Source organism: Aulonocara stuartgranti, assembly GCF_965226115.1.
Source record: "Aulonocara stuartgranti genome assembly, chromosome: 22".
Taxonomy (NCBI): Eukaryota; Metazoa; Chordata; class Actinopteri; order Cichliformes; family Cichlidae; genus Aulonocara; species Aulonocara stuartgranti.
The window spans coordinates 208,195-232,533 of record NC_138957.1 but is presented as its reverse complement, the minus strand read 5'-3'; the positions used below and the strand labels follow the sequence as shown (position 1 = coordinate 232,533).

At 43.5% G+C, this 24,339-nt stretch overlaps 1 protein-coding gene across 1 annotated transcript; it reads left to right on the top strand.

Moving 5' to 3' along the window:
- Positions 1-567: 567 nt before the first annotated feature.
- Positions 568-23,632, top strand: sh3bp5lb (SH3-binding domain protein 5-like, b). The gene is made up of 7 exons (XM_082521587.1): positions 568-689; positions 1,186-1,441; positions 1,659-1,721; positions 12,290-12,418; positions 18,414-18,575; positions 19,154-19,327; positions 21,656-23,632. The coding sequence occupies exons 1-7, from the start codon at positions 601-603 to the stop codon at positions 22,268-22,270; spliced, it is 1,488 nt and encodes a 495-aa protein (XP_082377713.1). The 5' UTR covers positions 568-600; the 3' UTR covers positions 22,271-23,632.
- The last annotated feature ends 707 nt before the right edge of the window (positions 23,633-24,339 follow it).

Genomic DNA, 24,339 nt, shown 5'->3' with positions numbered 1-24,339 from the left:
ACATCTGATTTAACTCCACATGAACACGTGAGTAATAAACATGTGTTATAAATATAATGCAGCCCACCATCTGCAGTATTCACTGCAGGTTCTGAACCCGCAAAAGATTGTTAGCCAAGTTACATTTAACCCAGTATTATATCTATGTATATTAAATATCATGATACAAATGTAATTTTTAAAAAATTACTGCGATTGTGAAAAGAATTAAACCAGCAGAAGGAAGAGTGGGCTGTAGTGGGGTGCCATAGTCGGTGCCATGTGACTGGCTGGCCTAGCGTTAGTCAGGCGCTGGTTTGTACTAGTAATGTGTCGGTCGCGAACGAAATGGCTCTTAGAGCCGACTCCTTATCGCGAGCCGTGGGTTTTTTTTTGTTTGTTTTTTTTCCTTTCTCTCACCCTCTCTCTCGCACTTTTTTCCCCGCTTCACTCTGCACGCGAGCCTTGTGTGGAGTGAATAAATAAAAGCATATTTATGGTGACCCCTAGAGACAACGCACGTACAAACTTCAAAACACGTCCGAACTCTGAAGCACGTAAAAACCCCGAAGCACGTACAAACTCCAAAACACGTACAAAAGACAACAGAAGTGCTCCAGGATGCTAGGCACAGTGTTGAGCTTTTGTTACCTAGTGGCTACGCAAGCCAGCAAGTACCAGCGACCGGATTTGGTGTGTGGTAGTAACAGGTAAATGAACATTTTTTTTAAAATTATTTGAATAAATATATATATATATGAGTGCATGTGTATAAATACACAAACAATACACTTATGCTTTCAATTGTGTAATTTAAGTGATCTAGGTAGCTCTGTTTTGGAAGTTCAGTTAATGCTAGAAATGTGTTTTGGAGTTTGTACGTGCTTTGTCTCTTGGGGCCACCGCATATATTTATATATAAACATATATAAATAAAACCACTTTTTTTTACATTAGTAATTAATTTTGTGCATAATTTTATATTGTTGTTAATAATAAATTCATTGAAGCAACAAAACAACCTAAAGAGCCGGTTGGGAGCTGAAAGAGCCGGCTCTTTTTAGTGAGTCGAGCCGAGAGAGCCGGTACTCTAAAAAGAGCTGGAAATCCCATCACTAGTTTGTACACATACTCGTACTCAAAGTACGAGTACACGCGAGGCGACCTTCCACTGCCCTAAACACTGACACATTATTGTACCGGGAGGTTAAAGAAATATCACAGCAGCCGAACGACTGGGCCGCCCATGGAGCCTGGGACCTCGCGTGAAACTCTGAAGCGTGCAGGAAGCCCCAACCCGGCCGGTCTGCGGGAGGAGACTCCGGGAGAAGAGGCGAAAGGTGGAGACGGCAGAACCACGATGAGAAAGCAAGTGGGAGCAGACTGTGGGAATGATGGAGAGTCTAACAGCCAGATTAAAAACGGAGAGGAATACGAGGAGGAATTGGACCCAAGAATTCAGGTATGTTGCTAAAGGACCGTTTCCCTCCCCGCATTAGCAAATGCGTCATATTTCCCGAGCCAAACAAAACTACGATAAACGACGACCGTACATGGCAACGATCTGCTCCTGACACAGACCGACGCCTGGGTCAAGCCCATCCCCTGTCTAACAATATTTCTAGCTGTCTGGTTGTATTCTGCTTTTAAAACACGTCGTCTTTCCCGTGTGTTTCCAGGAGGAGCTGGAGCACCTCAACCAAGCTAGCGAAGAGATCAACAAGCTGGAGCTGCAGCTGGATGTGAGGAGGTCACAGTAAACCTGCGGACACCCCAGCCCCCACGTAGTTTTGCGTTTTGTTCGTACATTAGGGTAACAAAACCCGAGACCCCATTGCAAAGTAAAAGCGATCTTAAGGTGAATGTAATTTCAACATTACCCAACACTAAAGATATAATATGTCATGAAATAAATGATAAATATGAAGAATACATTTTACTTGAAATCAGCAGTATCCATGCTCAAAGAGTCAGTCTGTGGAAACAGGTTTCCATATATTAACACTGTGAAGCACAAGGAAAACATTTCATTAGGCTTTTACTCACTAATGTTCCCCCGTCTGTTTCTCTCTGTTTTTCTTCATTCTGTACTTACCCAGTCATCTGTTAACTCTTCCCTGAAATCTCTGCAACGTTCATCTGATGCTTCCTAGGTACATTCTCCATCTAGCAATCTTCTCTTTCAGATTGCACCTTCTCCATAGGATGTAGTCCAGGGGTCCTCAATCCCAGTCCACAAGGGCCGGTGTCCCTGCAGGTTTTAGATCTCACCCTGGGTCAACACACCTGAATCACATGATTAGTTCATTACCAGGCTTCTGCAGAACTCCAAGACATGTTGAGAAGGTAATTTATCCATTTAAATCAGCTGTGATGGATCAAGGACACATCTAAAACCTGCAGGGACACTGGCCCTCGTGGACTGGGATTGGGGACCCCTGATGTAGTCCAACGTATAGTATCCTCCTCCTTATAGATCATCCCGTGTTCCCCCCCTCTTCTTGAATCATGTGTTCACCGCAGCCATTATTTCCATCCTTTTGGCAAAATCCACTGCCATCTGTCCTTCTGCATCACTCTCCAATCCAACACCTTCTCATCAGTTGTGTTACCTTCATCTACCAGTCCACTCAAGTCTGCTTCAATCACAAATCTCTCAGTCTTGAAGACACACTCCACCCATTCATCCATCTCACTTCCAAATTCCTTTCTCTTCTAACTGAAATCCAACCTGTTGGGCATACACACTGAAAACATTCAACATCACCCCTTTGATGTCCCGCTTCACACTCATGATGCTGTCTGACACTCTCTTCATATCCACAGCACTGTTTTCATGCACTTCTTCCAGACTGACCCTATCCATATCCACCATAAGAGAGCTGTTTAATCTCTTGTCCTTGCTTCCATCCCATCTGGTCTCCTGCACACACACAATATGTGGTGAATGGACTGGTTATAGTGCTTTTCTAACCTACTCAAGCACTCAAAGTGCTTTATGCAACATGTCATATTCACACCCATTTATACAGGCACTGAAGATCGCTTTTAGAGGACTTTGGTCTCAGTTTCTGTTACTGTAATGCCTCGTATATAGTGAGGGCTGGCTTTACTGTGTTTCTTGAAGTGGGGAACATTTTGGTTCCCTTGGCCAGGACACCCACTCCAGGATGTTGGATCTTCAGGAGTACTGAGATCCAAAAGTGGCCAGTGGTATGCTGCTCCCATAGTAATGGCAGCAGCCTGCTGCTGTTCTCAGAACGTTGCCTGCTGCTTTTGACTGGCCGGTAAGCCAGTGCTGGCCCGAGGTTTGGTTTTTGACCGTGTCCACAGCTAAACCCATCACCAACCACCCACCTCAGCATGTATTAACCAGGTCTGAACTACGGTGTTACAGACCGCTGGTCCCCCAACCTTTGTTATGTAGTCATTATTATATATTATATGTAGTAATTATTTCTACATCTGTGTAGGCCAAATAAAAAAACATTAAAATTAAATATCCAGTTTTATGTATTCAAATTTGTGTAAGGAAATAGAGGGCATGTACTGTACACGCTTCATCATGAAGAGTGCACTATGCCTCGCTCTAAAATAAAAAGTCAGAACAGCGTAACAATTATAATACTGCTTGAAATGGCTAATGATAAATGGAAAATATAAAAACCCAAAACAGCTCTGTTTTTGCTTTCACTGGGGCATATTCTGACTGTCCTCACACAAACACACACCTGCTGCTGCCTCTGTTGTGACTGTCTTCTGTTTTCCTCCACTGCTCTTTGAGCATTGTCTGTCTGTCAGTCAAGGCCGAGCAGCTGCTGTGTACTGGTTGGACCTGAAAGTTGACGTTTCATTTTTTTAAAAACTTTATTTAACACAGGGATCACTAAGGTCAAAGTGAGCGAGAGCTACTGCAACAGAGAGAGCGATGTGTTATTCACAGAGCGTGAAGGTGACTAAAGAAGGTTGGCTTACTGGTTTGCAGGACGAAGCAAGGAAAGAGGGCAGGGTGGTTCTCAGTGATGCAATGAGTGGAATAGGATGTCCGACCTGTCTGCTCTTTTTCCAGAGTGGTGGTACGTGGTAGCGAATAGGAGGCCAGGCAGGTGAGATCCATAGTACTCCAGGAGGCCAAAAGGTAAGGGCAGCAGCAACTGACAGGTAAGTTGCAGGCAAACAGAGAGTGAGTGAGGATGACCAGCATCAGAGGAAGTTGGTTCCTAATAGAGCTTAGCCAATGATGATCCAAGTGTGCAAAACTGGAAACACAGAGAGCGCAATGTGCTGGACTGCACCGGCTTGATATGTGAGACACGAAAAGTGGGTTGACTGCATAGCATTGGGAGTGGCCTGAGTCTGACAGCTGATCACTGAGTCCATCTCGTATGGACCTATGTAACGAGCAGCCAGTTTTCTGGTTACCTGAGTGAGAATCAGAACACTTTATTAATGCCTGCGGAAATGATGTGGTCACAGTTGCTCCAAAACAGTAAGAAAAGTAACTGAATTAAACAATAACATGTATTAAAAAGTGAAAAAAACAAACAAAATAAATGTAATGTATACAAATAGCACAATTAGAAATAACCTAGTATATTATACAAATTAAATGTATATGGCTTCCGCTGCACTCAGCCGGAAGCCAGTGCAAGAACTTTAACAATGGACTGATACGAGAGAATTTATGACTGTGGGTTAAAAGCCTTGGTGCAGCATTTTGGACCACTTGAAGGTGATTTAAAGAAAACTTTGACAGACAGGAGAAGAAAACATTACAATAATCTAATCAGGAGGCGATGGAGGCACGAACAAGCATCTCCATTTCACCTCTGGAGACAATAGTCCTGAGTTTAACAATATTTCTTAAATGAAAAAAACAGGAGCGGGTCACAGACTTGATATAAGCATCAAAAAACAGAAAATGATCAAAAATTAATTTGATCATTTTAAAATTAATTTTACCGTGGATGAGAAAGGACCCAGATGTTGTCTAATATGGGGCCTAATACTCTCTGGAGCAAGAATTGATTTCCTCCGTCTTTAAAGGTTATGTCTCACTGATGCTGCTGATGCTGATGTGCTCCTGTGACTACCCAGCACGCCATCACCGTCTTAGAGTCCAACTCCATCCCCAGGATATTACTGGCCTTGTCCATCCCTTTATTGAGATTTTTGGCTGACGCTCGTCGAGTGCTACGTTTGCTTCAGGCTTAGGTGGCACATGTTGCAACAGACTGCCTGATGTCCTTCTCCAACATGCCCCTCCAGAAACGGCGTCTGAGGAGACTTATGGTTCTGCTCACCCCGAGGTGGAATTCAAAGCTTGAAGAAAAACAGCTTAGATGTACAGGCAGGCGAGGTGGGCGGTCTGAGCCAAGTAAATCACAGCAGAACAAACAGCTGTGGGGACATAGCGGTGGCCAGGGGACCTGAGCCAAGATCAATGGTCAATTTGCAGGCCTTTTCGGATTGTCTCCTCCAAATCCAACATGTACGCCCAAAACTACAGGTGGGCAGGCTCTTTTGGCTGCGCAGGACAGGAAGTGAGAAAGTGTCCCGAGTGACCATATTAAAGATACTTGCACACTGGTTAGCCTCTCAAGCCTACAATGCCTGATCTGAATGTGTTCAGGCTGGGGCTCTGAAGGAGAGGGCAAGGAATTAGGAGCTGAGCGAAGGAGAATATACACTCAACAAAAATATAAACGCAACACCTTTGTTACTGCTCCCATTCCCCATGGGATGGACGTAGAGACCTAAAATTCATTCCAGATACACAATATAACCATCCCTCCCAAACAGTGGTCACAAATCAGTCCAAATGTGTGGTAGTGGGCGCATCTGCTATATTGAGATAATCCATCCCACCTCACAGGTGTGCCACATCAGGATGCTGATCTGACATCATGACACAGGTGTACCTCAGACTGCCCACAACAAAAGGCCACCCTTGGAATGTGCAGTTTTGTCTCACAGCAAAATGCCACAGATGCCACAAGCAATGAGGGAGCGTGCAACTGGCATGCTGACAGCAGGAATGTCAACCAGATCTGTCGCCCGTGCATTGAATGTTCATTTCTCAACCATAAGCCGTCTCCACAGGCGTTTCAGAGAATATGGCAGCACATCCAACCGGCCTCACAACCGCAGACCTCGTGTAACCACACCAGCCCAGGACCTCCACATCCAGCAGGTTCACCTCCAAGATCGTCTGAGACCAGCCACCCAGACAGCTGCTGGAACAATTGGTTTGCACAACCAAACAATTTCTGCACAAACTGTCAGAAACCGTCTCAGGGACGCTCAACTGCATGCCCGTCGTCCTCATCGGGGTCTTGACCTGACTCCAGCTCGTCGCCGTAACAGACTTGTGTGGGCAAATGCTCACATTCGATGGCGTCTGGCACGTTGGAGAGGTGTGCGCTTCACGGATGAATCATGGTTCACATTGTTCAGGGCAGATGGCAGCTGAGAATGTCCCAGTTCTTGCATGGCCAGCATACTCACCGGACATGTCACCCATTGAGCATGTTCGGGATGTGCTTGACCGGCGTATACGACAGCGTGTACCAGTTCCCACGAATATCCAACAACCTCGCACAGCCATTGAAGTGGAGTGGACCAACATTCCACAGGCCACAATTGACAATCTGATAGACTCCATGCGACGATGTGTTGCACTGCATGAGGCAAATGGTGGTCACACCAGATACTGACCGGTTCTGGGTCCCCAGACCCCCAATAGTGCAAAAAACTGCACATTCCAGGGTGGCCTTTTGTTGTGGGCAGTCTGAGGTACACCTGTGCACTACTCATGATGTCAGATCAGCATCCTGATGTGGCACACCTGTGAGGTGGGATGGATTATCTCAATATAGCAGATGTGCCCACTACCACACATTTGGACTGATTTGTGACCACTGTTTGGGAGGGATGGTTATATTGTGTATCTGGAATGAATTTTAGGTCTCTACGTCCATCCCATGGGGAATGGGAGCAGTAACAAAGGTGTTGCGTTTATATTTTTGTTGAGTGTATTACCATGGGCTCAAAGCTGGCCTTGGCGGATGCTCTGGGGGTCGTGTGATTTTTTTGGCTTCCCTCTGATATGTTTTTTTATCCCCTGTAAACACTTTGTAACAGATTTCTGTCTTAAAAAGTGCTATATAAATACATTTTACTTACTCTCTTTTAAAAGATTGTAAATTCTGAGAGAGAAGGACACCACGGTTTGTCACCGGACATTAACTGATCAATCATCCGGTCATTCAAAGCTTGAAATAAAACAGCTGAGACATTTATTTGGGCCAACCTGGTTTGGCTGCCACAGTCCGGAACTCGACCACAAATTGTGCTGCGTTACCTTGGCGGAGATTTAATAATTTCCTTGTGGAAGTTTGCTCAGACATGGAGTCAGTGAAAGTCCTCTTCAACTCATTCTAAAAAACATCATTTGGGTCAGAACGTAAAAAAGACTTCAGTCCACGCCAGCGCTGTTCCCCCCAGTAAGCTAACCACAGGAGGGAAGGAGGGCGACGGGCGACCGAAAGCTAACAAGCATCGTAGCAGCAAGCCCCTACACTGTGCCAGCTCACCGGTGAATGGTTCCAAAACACGGCTGTGACCCCACGACTGTCAGCATTACATCCCTCTTTGCCCTCTTTTTCTCTTCTGGACACCTCTTTCTTTCTTTCTTTCTTTCTTTCTTTCTTTCTGGATATGAAAAGAAGTTACAAGTAGCCTAGGTCAGCCAAACTAGAACTAGAAAAACGTCATTTCATAATTCAGTGTGTGTGCTAGGGGTGGGTTTTGATTATCGATTTTCCGATTCTAGCTTGAATAATGTGATATCAATTCATTAAAACCCTGAATTGATTTTTAAATATAAATTCATTTTGCCAGAAATACCAGAATCTCGGGTTAAACTAGCAAACAGTTAAAACAGTAAATGAGAGCAGTACACAGATTCTGCACAAAGACGTAAACACAAAGCGCGGACAGGCTAGCGCATCAGAATCAGTGAGCTGTCGGCTTTCTCACGACGGCACGTACATGGACACGCCATCGGGGCTGAAAGCCGACAGCTCACAGATTCTGAAGCTGCAGTTTTGTCTCTCCAAACAAAGTTGACTGAACCAGCAGCAAAAGAAGATCCAAACTACGCTTCACGTCTCGTTTCACATAAACATCGTCATGAATTCCCTCTGACTTTTGCTGTTTTGCTTCCAGCACGATAAAATCACACTTCATGCACAGCTCTCTCTCTCCCTGTGTACTTCAAGAGCAGTTTCCCATCTCAAATCTCTGTTTTCTGCATTATTCGCGTGCTTATTATGCACAAGTCTACTGTTATGCACAGCGCTGTCGGCTGCTGTTTTTTTTCTTTTTAAATTTAACTTCCGACAAGAAAGCCTCATTTCTGCTGTTCTGTTTTTAAAATGATGCAAAATTGCATCTGTGCAGCTGTGTCTCTAATAAAACCTCTGTAACTTTGCTCTGCGTCACTTCAGCAACATCAGGTAATGTTCAAATGTTGATTCATGGTTTTCTTCTGTTTTTGTTCTACTGCAGAGTATTATTAAGGTTATCTGCTATAAGAAGACAGGACACGAAAATCACCTTCATGTTTTTCTGTGTTTTATCCTCAGTTACTTTGACACAAAGGCCTCTGCTGTGATGCTCACACCTTTGATAAAGTCTCACAAGTGTCAGCTTTCTTTTTATAGATATAAAAATATGGATATGAACTGATAAGTGATCAGAATTATAATATTTCTGACTGTCTGAGGCAAAGTTTCCCTGATTCAAATGGAGTCGATCGAATTGTGGATCGAATCGAATCGATTCTAGAAGTCAGTTACGATACCCAGCCCTAGTGTGTGCGTTTGCGTGACGGTGTGTGTTAGGGTTGTAAAGACTTTTCTCTCAGGCTTTCTTTTTTTTTGCAGACTCTGTCACAGCAAGTCGGGTTGGACGCCATCAGTGAGAGTGCACTGCTGTTTTTGCATTCTACTTAGCCTACGTCCACACGTACACGGGTATTTTTGAAAACGGAGATTTTCCGTTTCCGTTTTAAAAATAATCCCGTCCACATGTAAAGGCAGAAATGAAGGAAAACGCTGCTAGGAACATGCCAAAGCAGCAGGTGGCGATATATTCCTAACAGTGTAGAAATGTTGGCCAATCAGAAGTCTAGAAGCCTCGGTGGGAAAAAGTAAACAAAGCTGGGGCATAGAAGCAGAACCGAGTAGTGATGGTAAATTTGAGCCAGGGGGCGGTAATGCGCCTTAACATTGGTTGCCAACCAAGAAGAAGAAGAAGCTGTGAGCCAGGAGGGAGGGGGTGAGTGAGTGATTCGTTCGCTCGCTCTATGATTCAGCACAGGAGGGAGGGGGTTAGTGAGTCCTGAGTGATTCGTTCGCTCGCTCTTTGACTCAGCACAGGAGGGAGGGGGTTAGTGAGTCCTGAGTGATTTGCTTATGCTTACGATTCAGCACAGGAGGGAGGGGGTTAGTGAGTCCTGAGTGATTCGTTCGCTCGCTCTTTGATTCAGCACAGGAGGGAGGGGGTGAGTGAGTCCTGAGTGATTCGTTCGCTCGCTCTTTGATTCAGCACAGGAGGGAGGGGGTTAGTGAGTCCTGAGTGATTCGTTCGCTCTTTGATTCAGCACAGGAGGGAGGGGGTTAGTGAGTCCTGAGTGATTCGTTCGCTCTTTGATTCAGCACAGGAGGGAGGGGGTTAGTGAGTCCTGAGTGATTCGTTCGCTCTTTGATTCAGCACAGGAGGGAGGGGGTGAGTGAGTCCTGAGTGATTCGTTCGCTCGCTCTTTGATTCAGCACAGGAGGGAGGGGGTTAGTGAGTCCTGAGTGATTCGCTTATGCTTACGATTCAGCACAGGAGGGAGGGGGTTAGTGAGTCCTGAGTGATTCGCTTATGCTTACGATTCAGCACAGGAGGGAGGGGGTTAGTGAGTCCTGAGTGATTCGTTCGCTCGCTCTTTGATTCAGCACAGGAGGGAGGGGGTGAGCGAGTCCTGAGTGATTCGCTTATGCTTACGATTCAGCACAGGAAGGGAGGGGGTGAGTAGCTCAAATGTGCTGTTAGCATGTTAGCAGCGCGATGCTACTGTGAACCGAGGAACTATTTTCTTGATGTGAGCTTCTACTCAGGGGTTTTTCTTCCAGTTCAGAGCAGAAATGCTTTTGTTACGAAACTGGCTGTTGTTTTTCCCCCCCACAATTTTAATTATAAGCTAGATATATTTCTACTAATGGAATTAGTTTGCTAACAGCAACAGGGATGAGTCAGTGAGTCAGTTGGGCTTGTGAATCATGATTCACGAGTCAGTAAAGTGATTCTCGAGTATTGAACGATTCGTTCACGAATCGAACATCACTAGAACCGAGTCGTATGTGTGGAGGGACAGTAACTGTGTGTGTATGTAAGCATTTACACTGCAGAGAGTACAAGTAACAGTATTGTAGAAATTCATTTCACCGAAACAATAACGCGGTGCACAGTGTGACGTCAAAAAAGGCGCACACCTTTGACGCTGCGTTTTCTGCGTTTTTTTCCGTTTTTCTCGTCCACACGTAAATGCAAAAACTGAGTTTTCAAAAATATCCACCCTGGTTGGAGTTTTTAAAAATCTCAGTTTTCAGTGACCGAAAGAGCCGTTTACGTGTGGACGAAAGGTGCAAACGCATAGAAAAATCTGCGTTTTCAAAAATACCCGGGTACGTGTGGACGTAGCCTCAGTTCATTTTAAATTCTTGGCATCTTTAAAAGCATTATTTGCACACCGCGTTTCATCCAAATGAGACTTGTCTTATTTGCTGTGAAGAAAGCATCAAACTGGGTTATCTCAGTTCACATGGGTAGTATTGCATTAGCAGGTTTATGAACAGTGTTCACAACCCAAGATTTTATGTTCAATAAGTTTCTAAACTTTTCATGATTGCTGTGCAGCCAGTCTGTGGTCTAAGCAGCCAAGTGACTTTGTGCTCTGTCTTTATCTGCAAACACTTTGTGCCTCTTGGTATCCTGTAGTTGATCTTTCTATGACGAGCGCACATTCACTGCAGATTTTTCAAAGTGCTCAAATTGCTCTCAGAGTGTCGAAGAAATTAATATCAATCTGTAGATCCATGCAGGCCTTTTGCAATGATTCAGTGTAAAAACAGATCATTGAATGTGCAGTGTGACAGCTTACATAAACTTGTTTCCTAAGTTGTTCACAGATCAGTAGTAATGAGACTGACCCTCTAACAGCACTGCCTTAAGATCTGAGAACAGTGCTGACCAGCCTGAAGCAGGTGGTTGACCGTCTCGAGAACAGTGGTCAGCTGGCTGAACAGCTTCCTGTCAAAGCCCCTATATAAATCAGCTGACTACTGAGGCATCGCAGTACACCACAACAACAGGAATAGCATATCACTGGCCACTTATGGATCTTCTATTTGTCTCATATTTTGCATATTTGTCACATTTACTTAGATGGTTGTTGCAAGGGTGAAGAAAAGATTAAAGATCGGGGGACAGAAGTCTTGCATGGTTGAGTGGCTGAAACTCCACATACCCTTTGCACACCATAGCAATTGTAACATTCATTTGAAACTGTTTTTCCTTGCCAAGTAATTTTGTACGTTTTTTGTCCCGTAGGCATAATTTTAATCTCCAGCTGCGTTCCATTTATGAAGCTGTGATCACTGCTTGATTAAACACTAATTAGAAACATTTAGAGAAGTGCTAAAATGAAGCCTGCTATGATTACTGCTGGATCTTGTTTTTTCATAAGAAACTAGAAATTCTCTTATTTTAAGGTAGGAAAAGCTCTACTACAGAACCTTTCAGACCACATATTTCTTTTTTGCTTCCACAGTGTCTTAATCTGAATTCTGTGAGTGCAGATGCTGAAATATTTCAGTAACCTATCCAAAGAAAATCTATGAGCATAGCAGAAGTACATTTAAAATGCTCATGGTTCAAAAGCAAGTGCATCTCTGACCATTATCTGTGAGGTGTTATGTGTACGCTAGCAGCTATGTTATGTTTCTAAACTGAGGTGAAGGTTTTAGTAAAGTGGTGTTTGTTTAAGCGATATGTTGAATGTCAATCACAGAACTTAGAATGTAGGTCACGGATATAACAATAAACCCCTTTTTCCCTTCTCTGGTGCCTGCTTAACCTACTCAAAGTGTTTGTACACTTGACTCCTGTCTTCCTGTCACAGCCCCAGATGCCACAGTGAGTCGTGTCAAGACTCACGGTGTGTAATGTAATGTGCAATCTTATGCATGTGCTCCCTCAGGACGCCAGGTCGAGCTACAGGAGGATCCTGACTGATTCTGCCAGGAAGCTCAATGCCCAGGGCTCCCAGCTCGGTGCGTGCATTGACAAAGCAAGGCCTTATTATGAAGCTCGCAGACTTGCCAAAGAGGTATGTGTTTCTACTGCTCACAAGTCAACAGAGTGAGATATATGCAATCAGTTAGCAGTTTATTAGAGCTGCTAAGCACAAAGTATGGTAAATGGACTGCTTCTTATATAGCGCTGTTCTACTCTATCTGAGCACTCAAAGCGCTTTATACAACTAATTCATTCACCCAATCACACAAGCACTTTTTCTAAACTGTTTACTGTCTAACATTCATGCACATTCACACTCCGATGAATGCATCAGAGAGCAGCACGGGGTTAGTATCTCTCCCAAGGATATTTGGCATGCAGACTGGTGGAGCCTGGGATTGAACCGCCAACCTTCCGGTTAGTAGCTTACCTGCTCTACCACCTGAGCTGGGCAAGATATTCAAAAGGTGGGTACAGGTTACCCAATCTGGGACAGGGTTGCTGAGGCTTGGAGTTCAAGAGGTGGTTGGGCTGGTTAGGCTTTAGGCCATGGGGCTGGGCTCAGTCAAGAAGAGCTACAACGACCTACCCACAGGATGGTGAAGGACACTGCCAGTCCAGGTCCCAGTTGAAAAACAGGCTGTAGGAACAGGTTGGGAAAAATGCAGCTGTGCCCTGGAGGCAGCTAGAGTTCGATGCAGTGCTTTATTTCTTCAAAGAGATAATTGTGCATCAGTGTATGAAACATTTTCGACTGCTAGAGAAGCTCACCTCCTTTTACTGGGGTCATATCTTTAGCTATTGTATGTTGGCAATTAGCAGCTGACGTTCTTAGGTGAGGTACCCAGCAGCATGTCAGTGTGGTGAAGGGCCATGGAGGTCCCAAGTTGTGTCAGTTTCAGTCCCAGTCATGGCTGAAGGCATAGCTATCTGAGACAAGGCAATGTGTGAGAAGGACCTTCCTTCCATCCACAGCTATATGCAGTGTAATGTGCTTTCTACAGCTTAACACAAGAACAAACGACTGTGGCAGAATATATCACATGAAGTCACATGAAGTCCTGTAAATGGTGATTCTTGATTAGTATGTATGTGACAGGGAATGGGAAGGTTGAGCCTTCTAAATCTTAATAGAGAGTATAACAGTTTATTTCAATGTGAATTTCATGGTGTGGAATGTGGCCATCAGTGGATGGTGTGTTTGGCTGTATTTGACGAATGAAATATCAATTTTTATACACAGAATTAACAACAGTAACACGAGCACATCTGTTTTATTTGGTTGCTCAGAAGACATGCTGAAGTGTGGACCTCTTCAACACAGTCTGACAGCTTAAATCTTACACTCCACTCTCTTCCCTTATCCTTATCAGGGTCATGGGGGGCCACGAGCAAGAGGCAGGGTACAGCCTGACAGGTTATCAGGCTGTTGCAGGGCTAACACAGAGACACAGACATTCACACCTATGGGTAATTAAGAATTATCAACCAACCTAACTACCCTAATTGCATGTCTCTGGCCTGTGGGAGGAAGCCGGAGTACACAGAGAAAACCCATGCGAACTCCACACAGAAAGGCCACAGGGAGATGGTGGATTCCAACCAGGACCTTCTTGCTGTGAGGCACACACCACTGTACTGCTCTTTTGTATGCAAACCCAGATGATCAGCTGTAAGTTTGGTTAAAAAAAAGCTGTCACAGTGACAGCAACAGATGGCAGTGCTAGGTGAAGAGAAATGATGGCGACAGACCATGGACTGTCTCCATCATTGAAAAAGCCACTGTCAGGGACTTGGCACACCTTACAAGGCTCACACATGACAATAACATTCATCAGGAACTTAGGGAGACCTTAGAAGACAACAAGCTGATGCACTGTCCTCACTGCTGTTCTGTATAGACTTTAAACCCCTAAGCCAGCTGTTTGAAGCTGAGTGACCATCAGCCACCTCCTGTAAATGGATGACATCAGGCTGTATGCCACGAGTGAACTCACTGATCCACCTCACCAGGATCTACAGCAAGGACATGGGAAAGTCATTTGGACTGGATGTCTAAAACTGACTGGTTGAGTTCTAAAGGGGCAGCATTCCCATAAAGCAGAACAGCTGCAGGTACCTGTGTGTTGCACAGGCCATCATGAAAAAGATGCATGAATGTCAGTAACAGACAAATATCTGCATAAGACACGAGCTGAGACAAAGCAGATCGGTAGCAATATGATGCAAGTCATCAATGCATGTGACTTTGCAAGAAACAAAGCACGAATACTTTGTTACTGTACTCAAGTAGAATTCTGTACCTGAGTACAGTTTTTTTCTGAAACTTTTTACTTTTACTCCCTTTTTTAAACCAATACCTGTACTTTTTACTCCTTTTGGTTCATCATTTACAGTAGAATGTAGCTAGTGCTATGGAAGAGGAGGAAGCTTGAAAGGAGTGATGTCTCTGAAGTGTCAGGTAATTTCAGACTCAATGTTTTGGTCAGTTCAACAAACATCAGCAAACATACAAACTGTTTGTGCGCAGTGTGTTGATAGCTGCTGTATTTCCAAGGAGAGAAAAGAGTGTGAGAACTTTGAGATGGAGAAAGATGTAAGAAAAGACAGGAGGGGACACAGAGAGGTTAGATTTAAAGGCAGGCCAGCTCAGTAAAGCCTGGAAATCTGATTTGCAAATTTAAAACGTACATGTATAATCTCATATTGAACATTACTTCAAAACAAACCAGGTTATACTAACTTTGTGTTAATCAAATGTTGCATGAAAATACTCTGTACTCTGTATGGGTTAAAGACGTTAGCTTGTCACACTGCAGTGAAGTTATTGTAAAGCTGGAGTGGTGCACAGTGTCAGTGGTCAGTCTTGGTTTTACATCAAGTGTAGCAGACTGATTTACAATTAAGATGATGATGGTTGGATTAACTCACTGAATTCTGACGTTATACCAACTGTATCCAGTCTAATATAAAGACATTGTACAGCATAATGTCAGTGTAGGAAATGGAAATCAGTGAAGATAGCTGTAAAAGATCTGCTTACATCGTTGTGTACATCCACAATCCTGTACACTAAATCTGCTGAAGCTCATGTTAGAAATGATTTTGAGTTGTGATTTTTGTCCCCATGCTGAGACACGACACAGATGTTAGGGTTCCCCCACCTGCCCACTGTAACCCCTGACTGTGCTAATTTTACTGTTTAGCTCAGGAGGTGAAGTCACCCTCTACAGTGTAGGCAACTAGGGCTGCCACAAACCATTATTCTGATAGTCGACTAGTCACCAATTATTTTTGCGATTAGTCGACTAATCAGATCATCATCCATTGGACGTACAGGTACAGCTTATTGCACCAGCAACATCTGCTCTTATATAACTATCATTAGCTTACAGCTTTAAGTGTTTAAGGTGCAAACTAAAAATAAAGACAAGATGATAGTTTATTAAATTTTAATGAAATCTGCAGATTGTTTCGGTGAAGTTTAATAAACTCCTTGCTATCTAAACTATAACAGGACACCGGAGTAAATTCTCCAGCATCTCACACTTCTGATAATCAGCTGTCTGCTTGACGTTTACTCAGCTGTGTAAAAACTAGAACTTTGATCTCAGCCAAACCGATTTACTCAGGAACAAATAAAAGACTGAAAAAAGCCAAACAACAACATTTTTAAGTTATCTAAGTGACTTATATATCATGTTTAACCTGAGTAGCGAAAGACGGCGGTGGGTTTGAAAACGATTTGCCGGGAGTCCGGTGTTCTCACGGCGCTAGTGAGCCTAGCCCCCGGCTAGCTATCGAGCTAGTGGGTAACAGACGTCTCCGAAAACGTCGGAGCGCTTTTGAAAATATGTGGTGTCTTGATAAACTGAGCAGATATTTGAGGTTTACACAGCTACATTCTCGCCTGAAAATATGTTAAACGTTTATTTTGTGACCCAGAAAGAAAAATAAGAGTAACATTAAAACTAAGTAGCTGCCGCCATTGTTGGAAACTGAGCTGGGTCGCGCTATGAATTCTGGGACAGAGCTTCTTCTTCTTCTTCGGGGTTTAACGGCAGCTGGCATCCTTGTACATGCAGTGCTGCCATCTTCTGTTTCAGTCCGTTATTACACTCTTAAATCCTGCTACTTATTCCTGCGTCTTTTGTGATCTTACAAAGCTTCAAACGACGCGTCGACTATTAAATCAGTCGTCGACGATTTTGATAGTCGACGTAATTGTGACTAGTTGACTTATCGTGGCAGCCCTACAGGCAACACAATGTTTTTTCAAATGATCCTACACCGCATGTGTCCTACGGCAGATTAAAACTCAGGACTTTAGAATTTCTATTCAAAAATTTGTATTCTCGTGTACTAATATTATTTTATTGTCATATTAATGTAGCACAAGGTTCAGGTACCTTTGTGTAAAACCAGTTTTCAACAAGCTACTTTTTACTTACTTACTTTGAGTACATTTCAGAGCCTGTTCTTTCTCAGTTTTACTTGAGTAAAAAAGTTGCTTCAGTACTTTTATTGGAGTATTTTTCAACACAGGCATCTGTACTTGTACTTAAGAAAAGAAGTCTGTACTTTTGCCACCTCTGCTTAAAAGTAATCAGATACCCAGCTGGAAAAATACACACAGGAGGAGACAGATGGAGGGCGGGTACCAAGAACGACTCACTGAGGTCTCCACTGAAGTCCAGCATCCTGAGATCTTGTGTACAGTGGTCCCTCGTCTATCGTGGGAGTTACATTCTAAAAATAACCCGCGAGGTAGCCAACTTTATTTTTTACAATTATTATAGATGTTTTAAGGGTGTAAAACCCCTCAATACACACTTTATACATTTATTTTCACACTTTTCATTCTTTTGTTTAAACTCTTTCAAAGTTCAAACCTTCGTAGAAGAATAAGTTCAGTATTACAGAATGAGACCAAAGGCACCCGCAGGTGACGACGTCTCGTCGACATTGTTGTGTTTGTTGGGGAGAAAACTTACAAACATACAGTGCAGCACTTTCAGAGTCACACAGCTAGCGATGGAAGATTTATGTCAATTTGACAAGCTGAACGCATCCTGTACTGTACAGGAGACACGGCATGAGATTTATTGACAATGGTCTACAGCCAATCAGGATGCAGAACACAATGCGCTGTATAAAAAAAAAAAATAAAAAAATAAAAAAAAAAGGAGAGAGAGAGAGAGAAAAATTGCACATGAAGAATCCACGAAAGAGCGAGGCCGCGAAAGGTGAACCGCGTTATAGCGAGGGACCAAATCTCACACTAAGAAAATAATCAGCTTTCCCACATGATAAAAATTAGATCTTAGGCCTGAGGAATATTTGGACGTTTCATTTCAACCAGAAATCTGTTATTTGAAGTTAATCGTCAGATTGAGCTCTCAATGGTTCTGTGACATGTTTTAAAGTAAAGATTTCTCTTTTCACCCCAAAGTCCACTAAAACAGAAGAAACTTTGTTTACAGTGGTAGCTACAAATAGGGAAGGATGCGATGCTGACTGTGTCTTTTTCAGCGTTAATTTGTGGATTCAGCTGTGGGGCTCTGCGCGTCTATTGGGAATCTATGGATGGAAGTTAGGTTTATGTCCAGCGCTCCACATCAAGTTGCAGAGTGGAAACCACAACACAGAGTTACAGAGCGGGGTCACTGAGCGCAGAGTTGCATTTTACTGCACACTGTGGACCCTGCACAGTACTTTTGAGTTTTCAATTGTTACTTTTTTTAACTTTTACTTTTTAGTTTTCAAAAACAGAAATAAAAAAAAGGATCATTATGGATGTTGCCAAAATATGTGCAGCAAGGTAGGCAGAGAGTACATAATAGTAAAAATAAGTTATTTGAGAATATTTTTTTAACCCTACGGAGTAAAGCTATTTAAACTGTTGTGGTATCTGTCTACATTAATGAAATTATATCAATTATCAATTTATGTAACCAGAGTCTCTGAGTTAATAGTATGGAAAAAATCAAATCATAGCTCTAATGCTGAAAAGACTATCTCTATGCATGTATGTTCGAACATGCATCTCTTTCCTGTGTTTTAATAGCTGCTATCTATTCCTTTAGGCCCAACAGGAGACCCAGAAGGCAGCTCTGAGATATGAGAGGGCTGTGTCCATGCACACTGCTGCCAGAGAGATGGTGTATGTGGCAGAGCAAGGCCTTTTGGCTGACAAGAACACCATGGACCCAACCTGGCAGGAGATGCTTAACCATGCCACCGCCAAGGTACACACTTCTGCCTCTTGCTGATGGTAGTGTTGTTGTGCTGTTTATACAATTAAAATCAGTGCGCTATAGATAATTCTTTCTGAACAAAAGGTCACCAAAAATAAATCTCCAACACAGGAACCTTCCCAAGGGACTAGAAACCTTACTACATTACTACAGACCAAAACAGCTACAACAGTTCATGGAGCTGAGACTGTGGCTGCATCACTATTTCCACTTATATGAAAAAGTTCAGGTGGTTGTTTGTCTGTTCTTCTTTATAACAAACAAATACACAATCATTAATAGTAATGGTTACAAATATATCTGTGTTTTGTCTCATTTCCGATTAAATAAAGGCTTCCAGATTATTTACATCCCAACTTTTTCTGACTAAAGTTTTAATTTAATGGTGGCTGAATATTTAAATACAAACCATTTTAATGTTATTAGTCAAATCTTTAATAACTGTGACAACTGAAAATGAAGCATGTCTGCTTATATCAGTGCCAACCTGGGATCTGGGCAGAAGTTAAAGTGTGATCTAAGTGTCCATCCAGCGTTCCTACTCTTAGTCATGGTTTTTGTCCTGTCAGGTGAATGAGGCAGAGGAGGAGCGCCTTCGCAGTGAGCGAGAGCACCAGCGAGTCACCCAACTGTGCCAGGATGCTGAAGCTCGAGTCCAGACTCTCCAGAAAGCCCTGAAGAAAGTCATTCTTAAGTCCAAGCCTTACTTTGAACTCAAGGCTCAGTTCAATCACATTTTGGAGGTATGTACCTTCATTAATTTAAAAATATCTTTTGAGTTATTCATTAGTCATGAATTAGCCTTTCAGCTGTAAAACACTTTATCAAGGCAGACAAGAAATGTTATTCCAGTTACTCCAAAAAGCTCTGTGACAGTCACTGAGAATGCATTGCATGATTTTGCATTGCAAATTTCCCTTTTCAGTTAAACACAAACAGATAATACTCGCTGTTGTAGAAGCAGCAAATCCTTTATCTGAACGTGGTTGCCGTACATATTGAAAATTGAAGAAAAACAAATTTCATTAGAAGAGTTAGCGGTTCCTCACCCCCAGTCCTTGCAGTTAAAAATCAGAACTTTTTAAAATCAAGATAGTGCCCACAACAGTATCAGAATGCAGTTTGCAGTTATTTATGTATTGTCTGTAAAAGTTGTCTGTGTGAGGCATACTAACCCCATGTTGCTCTCTGACGCGTCCATCGGAGTATGAATGTGTGTGAACATTAGATAGGAAGCACTTAGCGTGGGAAAAAGTGCTTGTGCAAATGGGTGAATGTACAAGTTGTGTAAAGCATTTGAGTGCTCAAAGTAGAAAAGCGCTGTATAAGAACCACTTGATTTACCATGTGTGCTATACTTTTCACATCTTAAGCCAGTTCTACTTCAAATACAAAAGATCAAACATTGTGTACCTGTTTAGGTGTAAAACCCTCAAAGTAGTAAATTCGTGTAACGACGTCTTTTCTGTTTGGTCCACTGCACCCAGGCGCTCACAAAATTAATTACTGTGTAAAATATCACTGACAAAAGTGAAGAGTGAATTTCTTTATGCTGGACAATAAAATTACTAACTAATGATAAGGCTTGCATTCATGGTATAAGAAGCTGCATTTACACTCAACAAAAATATAAACGCAACACCTTTGTTACTGCTCCCATTCCCCATGGGATGGACGTAGAGACCTAAAATTCATTCCAGATACACAATATAACCATCCCTCCCAAACAGTGGTCACAAATCAGTCCAAATGTGTGGTAGTGGGCACATCTGCTATATTGAGATAATCCATCCCACCTCACAGGTGTGCCACATCAGGATGCTGATCTGACATCATGAGTAGTGCACAGGTGTACCTCAGACTGCCCACAACAAAAGGCCACCCTGGAATGTGCAGTTTTGTCTCACAGCAAAATGCCACAGATGCCACAAGCAATGAGGGAGCGTGCAACTGGCATGCTGACAGCAGGAATGTCAACCAGATCTGTCGCCCGTGCATTGAATGTTCATTTCTCAACCATAAGCCGTCTCCACAGGCGTTTCAGAGAATATGGCAGCACATCCAACCGGCCTCACAACCGCAGACCTCGTGTAACCACACCAGCCCAGGACCTCCACATCCAGCAGGTTCACCTCCAAGATCGTCTGAGACCAGCCACCCAGACAGCTGCTGGAACAATTGGTTTGCACAACCAAACAATTTCTGCACAAACTGTCAGAAACCGTCTCAGGGACGCTCAACTGCATGCCCGTCGTCCTCATCGGGGTCTTGACCTGACTCCAGCTCGTCGCCGTAACAGACTTGTGTGGGCAAATGCTCACATTCGATGGCGTCTGGCACGTTGGAGAGGTGTGCGCTTCACGGATGAATCATGGTTCACATTGTTCAGGGCAGATGGCAGCTGAGAATGTCCCAGTTCTTGCATGGCCAGCATACTCACCGGACATGTCACCCATTGAGCATGTTCGGGATGTGCTTGACCGGCGTATACGACAGCGTGTACCAGTTCCCACGAATATCCAACAACCTCGCACAGCCATTGAAGTGGAGTGGACCAACATTCCACAGGCCACAATTGACAATCTGATAGACTCCATGCGACGATGTGTTGCACTGCATGAGGCAAATGGTGGTCACACCAGATACTGACCGGTTCTGGGTCCCCAGACCCCCAATAGCGCAAAAAACTGCACATTCCAGGGTGGCCTTTTGTTGTGGGCAGTCTGAGGTACACCTGTGCACTACTCATGATGTCAGATCAGCATCCTGATGTGGCACACCTGTGAGGTGGGATGGATTATCTCAATATAGCAGATGTGCCCACTACCACACATTTGGACTGATTTGTGACCACTGTTTGGGAGGGATGGTTATATTGTGTATCTGGAATGAATTTTAGGTCTCTACGTCCATCCCATGGGGAATGGGAGCAGTAACAAAGGTGTTGCGTTTATATTTTTGTTGAGTGTATGTAATATTCATTGTTTTAACCAAGGTGTATTAATTGGAGTGTAGAGATGTTTAAATGTGTCAGAGTGAGCCTTCCTAACTTGCTGTAACCTTTTTTGCAGGAGCATAAGGCTAAAGTCGTACAGCTAGAGGAGCAAGTGGCAAAAGTAAAAATGCGTTACTCCGTGGCCCTGCGGAACCTGGAGCAGATCAGTGAGCAGATCCATGCACAGAGGGGGCGGGCCAGAGCTAGCAGGGGGCATCCTGCCATCTGTGGGGGTCGGAGCTCCCCTGTAGGTGCTGAAGCTGAGGTCAGAACTGCCGCTGGAATTCATGACAGTAGCTGTGTGGGAGTCGACACTATTGAGAGCGATTGGGCAGATGGTGAGAAAACCAGACTGTGGGTAGAGCGGCACCGAGAGAGTGGCTGGGGCCAGAGGGAGCAACTGGAGGCAGAGCAGGTCGGCTCAGACTGCATGTCGGTTATCAGCCTTCAAACCATCGCCTCCGACCTGGAAAAGTGTGACTCGGTGGAGCATTTGGGCGACCTGAGTGATGCTGGGAGTGTGCTGGGTGAAGAGTGGGACCAGTACAGCAAGTCTAATGACAAGCCAGTCAGCAGGGAGATGGTGACTGAAGGGCCTCAGCAGGAGCTTGTTCACCAGGAGAAAGGAGCTGCTAATAAAGAGAAACAGGAGAGTTTTGTTAAGCAGCACCACAGAAGTGTTAGTCTATGATATCAAGCAGGAGGAGGAATGTTGTGATGGTGATGATCGTGGTGATTAGGCTGAGGGATCATAGAAGAACTTGAGAGAATCTGAAATATCTCTGACTGAGAGGTGCCAAACAAGCTGACAAGAAGGCGCTGACAGTGATTGACAAAGTTAGGAATAGGTGGGTGGATTAACAGGTACATCAGCTGCACACTAATGAATCTTTGTGTGACAACATTAATCCAGTGGAGCAGCCCCGCACAGCGCACTGAGTCTGATCCAATCTGTTGCTCAACAGCTGAGGAAAAAAAGTAATTGTAAAGTACAAAAAGGCTTTTAACAACAGTTTAAACACATAGTTGTGTTTCATTTGTGCACCTGGTTTTGGCATTCCCTGTGTTAGCATGCTATCAGCTTGTATTTGCTTTAAGGATGGTCTGAAGCACCTGTTATACTTTCTGCATTTACAAGTTTGCAAGGGTGCCTTTGGGTCTGGGTAACATAAATTTGTGCCATCACAGGATGAATGTAAGGCTTTGTAAAGACATACGCATATGTACCCTCCAATTTGACCACTCTACAATGATTATGCTGCAAGGGGAAAAAGCTGTACATGCATCTTCCAAGTGCACTCCAAGCAGACCAGGAAATAATCATAACAACTTGCCTGTGGTGTCCACCAGCTGCTGTGCCTGCTTCTGCAAGTGAGTATGGTCTTTAGGAGCAATAAGAGTGAATTCACTCTGCAAACTTTCCTGATGTAGGAACATGCAGAGTGTGACAAGAAACATGAGCAGTCACACTTGGGTTGGACACAAACTGGCAGCATGACCTGAACCAACCCATCTGGAAAACTGTGATAATCCTCAATTCTGAAGAAAGAATGTGGACACAAAACTGCATTGTCTGTGGAAGATAAAATAAGTCTGTAAACTGTGGGTCTTTTTTACGCCACATGCTCGGATATGGCATTTGTATGGACGTATGTAATCGGTCTTGAAACTGATTTCAGCTACTCCCTTATTCACAATGGTCACCATAGCAGGCAGTGCTACATATTTGAGTTTACAGATTTGTATCTTCTCACGAGACTCAACGGGAATCTTTCACTTCTGTTTTTGAAGCGCTGCCAAAATAAGAGCAACATCAACCACACTGAAGCAAGCAGTGGTTTCAGGGTAAAGAGGCACACTGTAGGGTGCAGTTAGGCTCAGCTTTCCATAAAAATATTTATAAAATATATTATAGCATAATTTCATAGAGTGGAACATTTTCCACTATTGTACATGGATGTGCCGTGAACTTTGTGAATTGTACATTAACCAATCCCGTATCCTAACCCTAACCCAGTGCTGCTAAAATAAACGTCTAATTTCAAAAAGATAATGAGCTTCATTCTGTCCTTGAGTTCAGCAACTGCCAGAGGTGGGAAGTACAAATACTTTGTTACTGTACTTAAGAACATTTTTGGGAGTGTTAGGTCGGACAGGTTGTGGAGCTACCGATGGGTGAAGTCTTGAGTTCCTGCTTTTCAGCTAGCTCACCTGTTGCTCATCAGCCTCTTCAGCAGCCATTTTAAGGACCAGCTCCAGCACCCAGTTGCCACCAGATTGTCTGCCTCACCTGAATAAGGCTCTTTCATGCCTCTCCCATCTTACCATACTCGTACCGTAATCTAGACTCTCAACTCTAGATTCTTTGTTTTTCAGATATACTGTATCTTGACTCCATCTGTGTATCCAGCGTATAGCCATGAAATATCTGAAAATTTTATCTCTTATAAACAAACAATGTATGCTTCCAAGTGAGATTCACACAAAGTCAACTAAGCCTGGGCTTTTTGGGAGATCTAAGTGTCAAATTTTGCATATTTGCCCACATTTCTCTTTACCATATATAAACTTTTGTTTTTAAAAGAATTTGTTAACAAGAGTGCAGGAGTGCTTTTTTGCCACATCTCTGCTAGTATCCAACAGTCGAATAGTCAGCCAATCTTTGCTTCCCTTAAATTAAACAGATGGTGACCTGCTGCATCTGCCCAATGTAGCACTCTGCCTTGATTGAGATTTCTCATAAATGTTATTTTTGTGAAG

Excerpts from the sequence above, each read along its gene's own strand:
- sh3bp5lb (XM_082521587.1), top strand. The coding sequence starts at position 601 with ATGCTAGGCACAGTGTTGAGCTTTTGTTACCTAGTGGCTACGCAAGCC. Across the intron at positions 1,442-1,658 it reads AATTGGACCCAAGAATTCAG|GAGGAGCTGGAGCACCTCAA; the intron begins GTATGTTGCTAA and ends GTGTGTTTCCAG. Across the intron at positions 18,576-19,153 it reads TTAACCATGCCACCGCCAAG|GTGAATGAGGCAGAGGAGGA; the intron begins GTACACACTTCT and ends TTGTCCTGTCAG.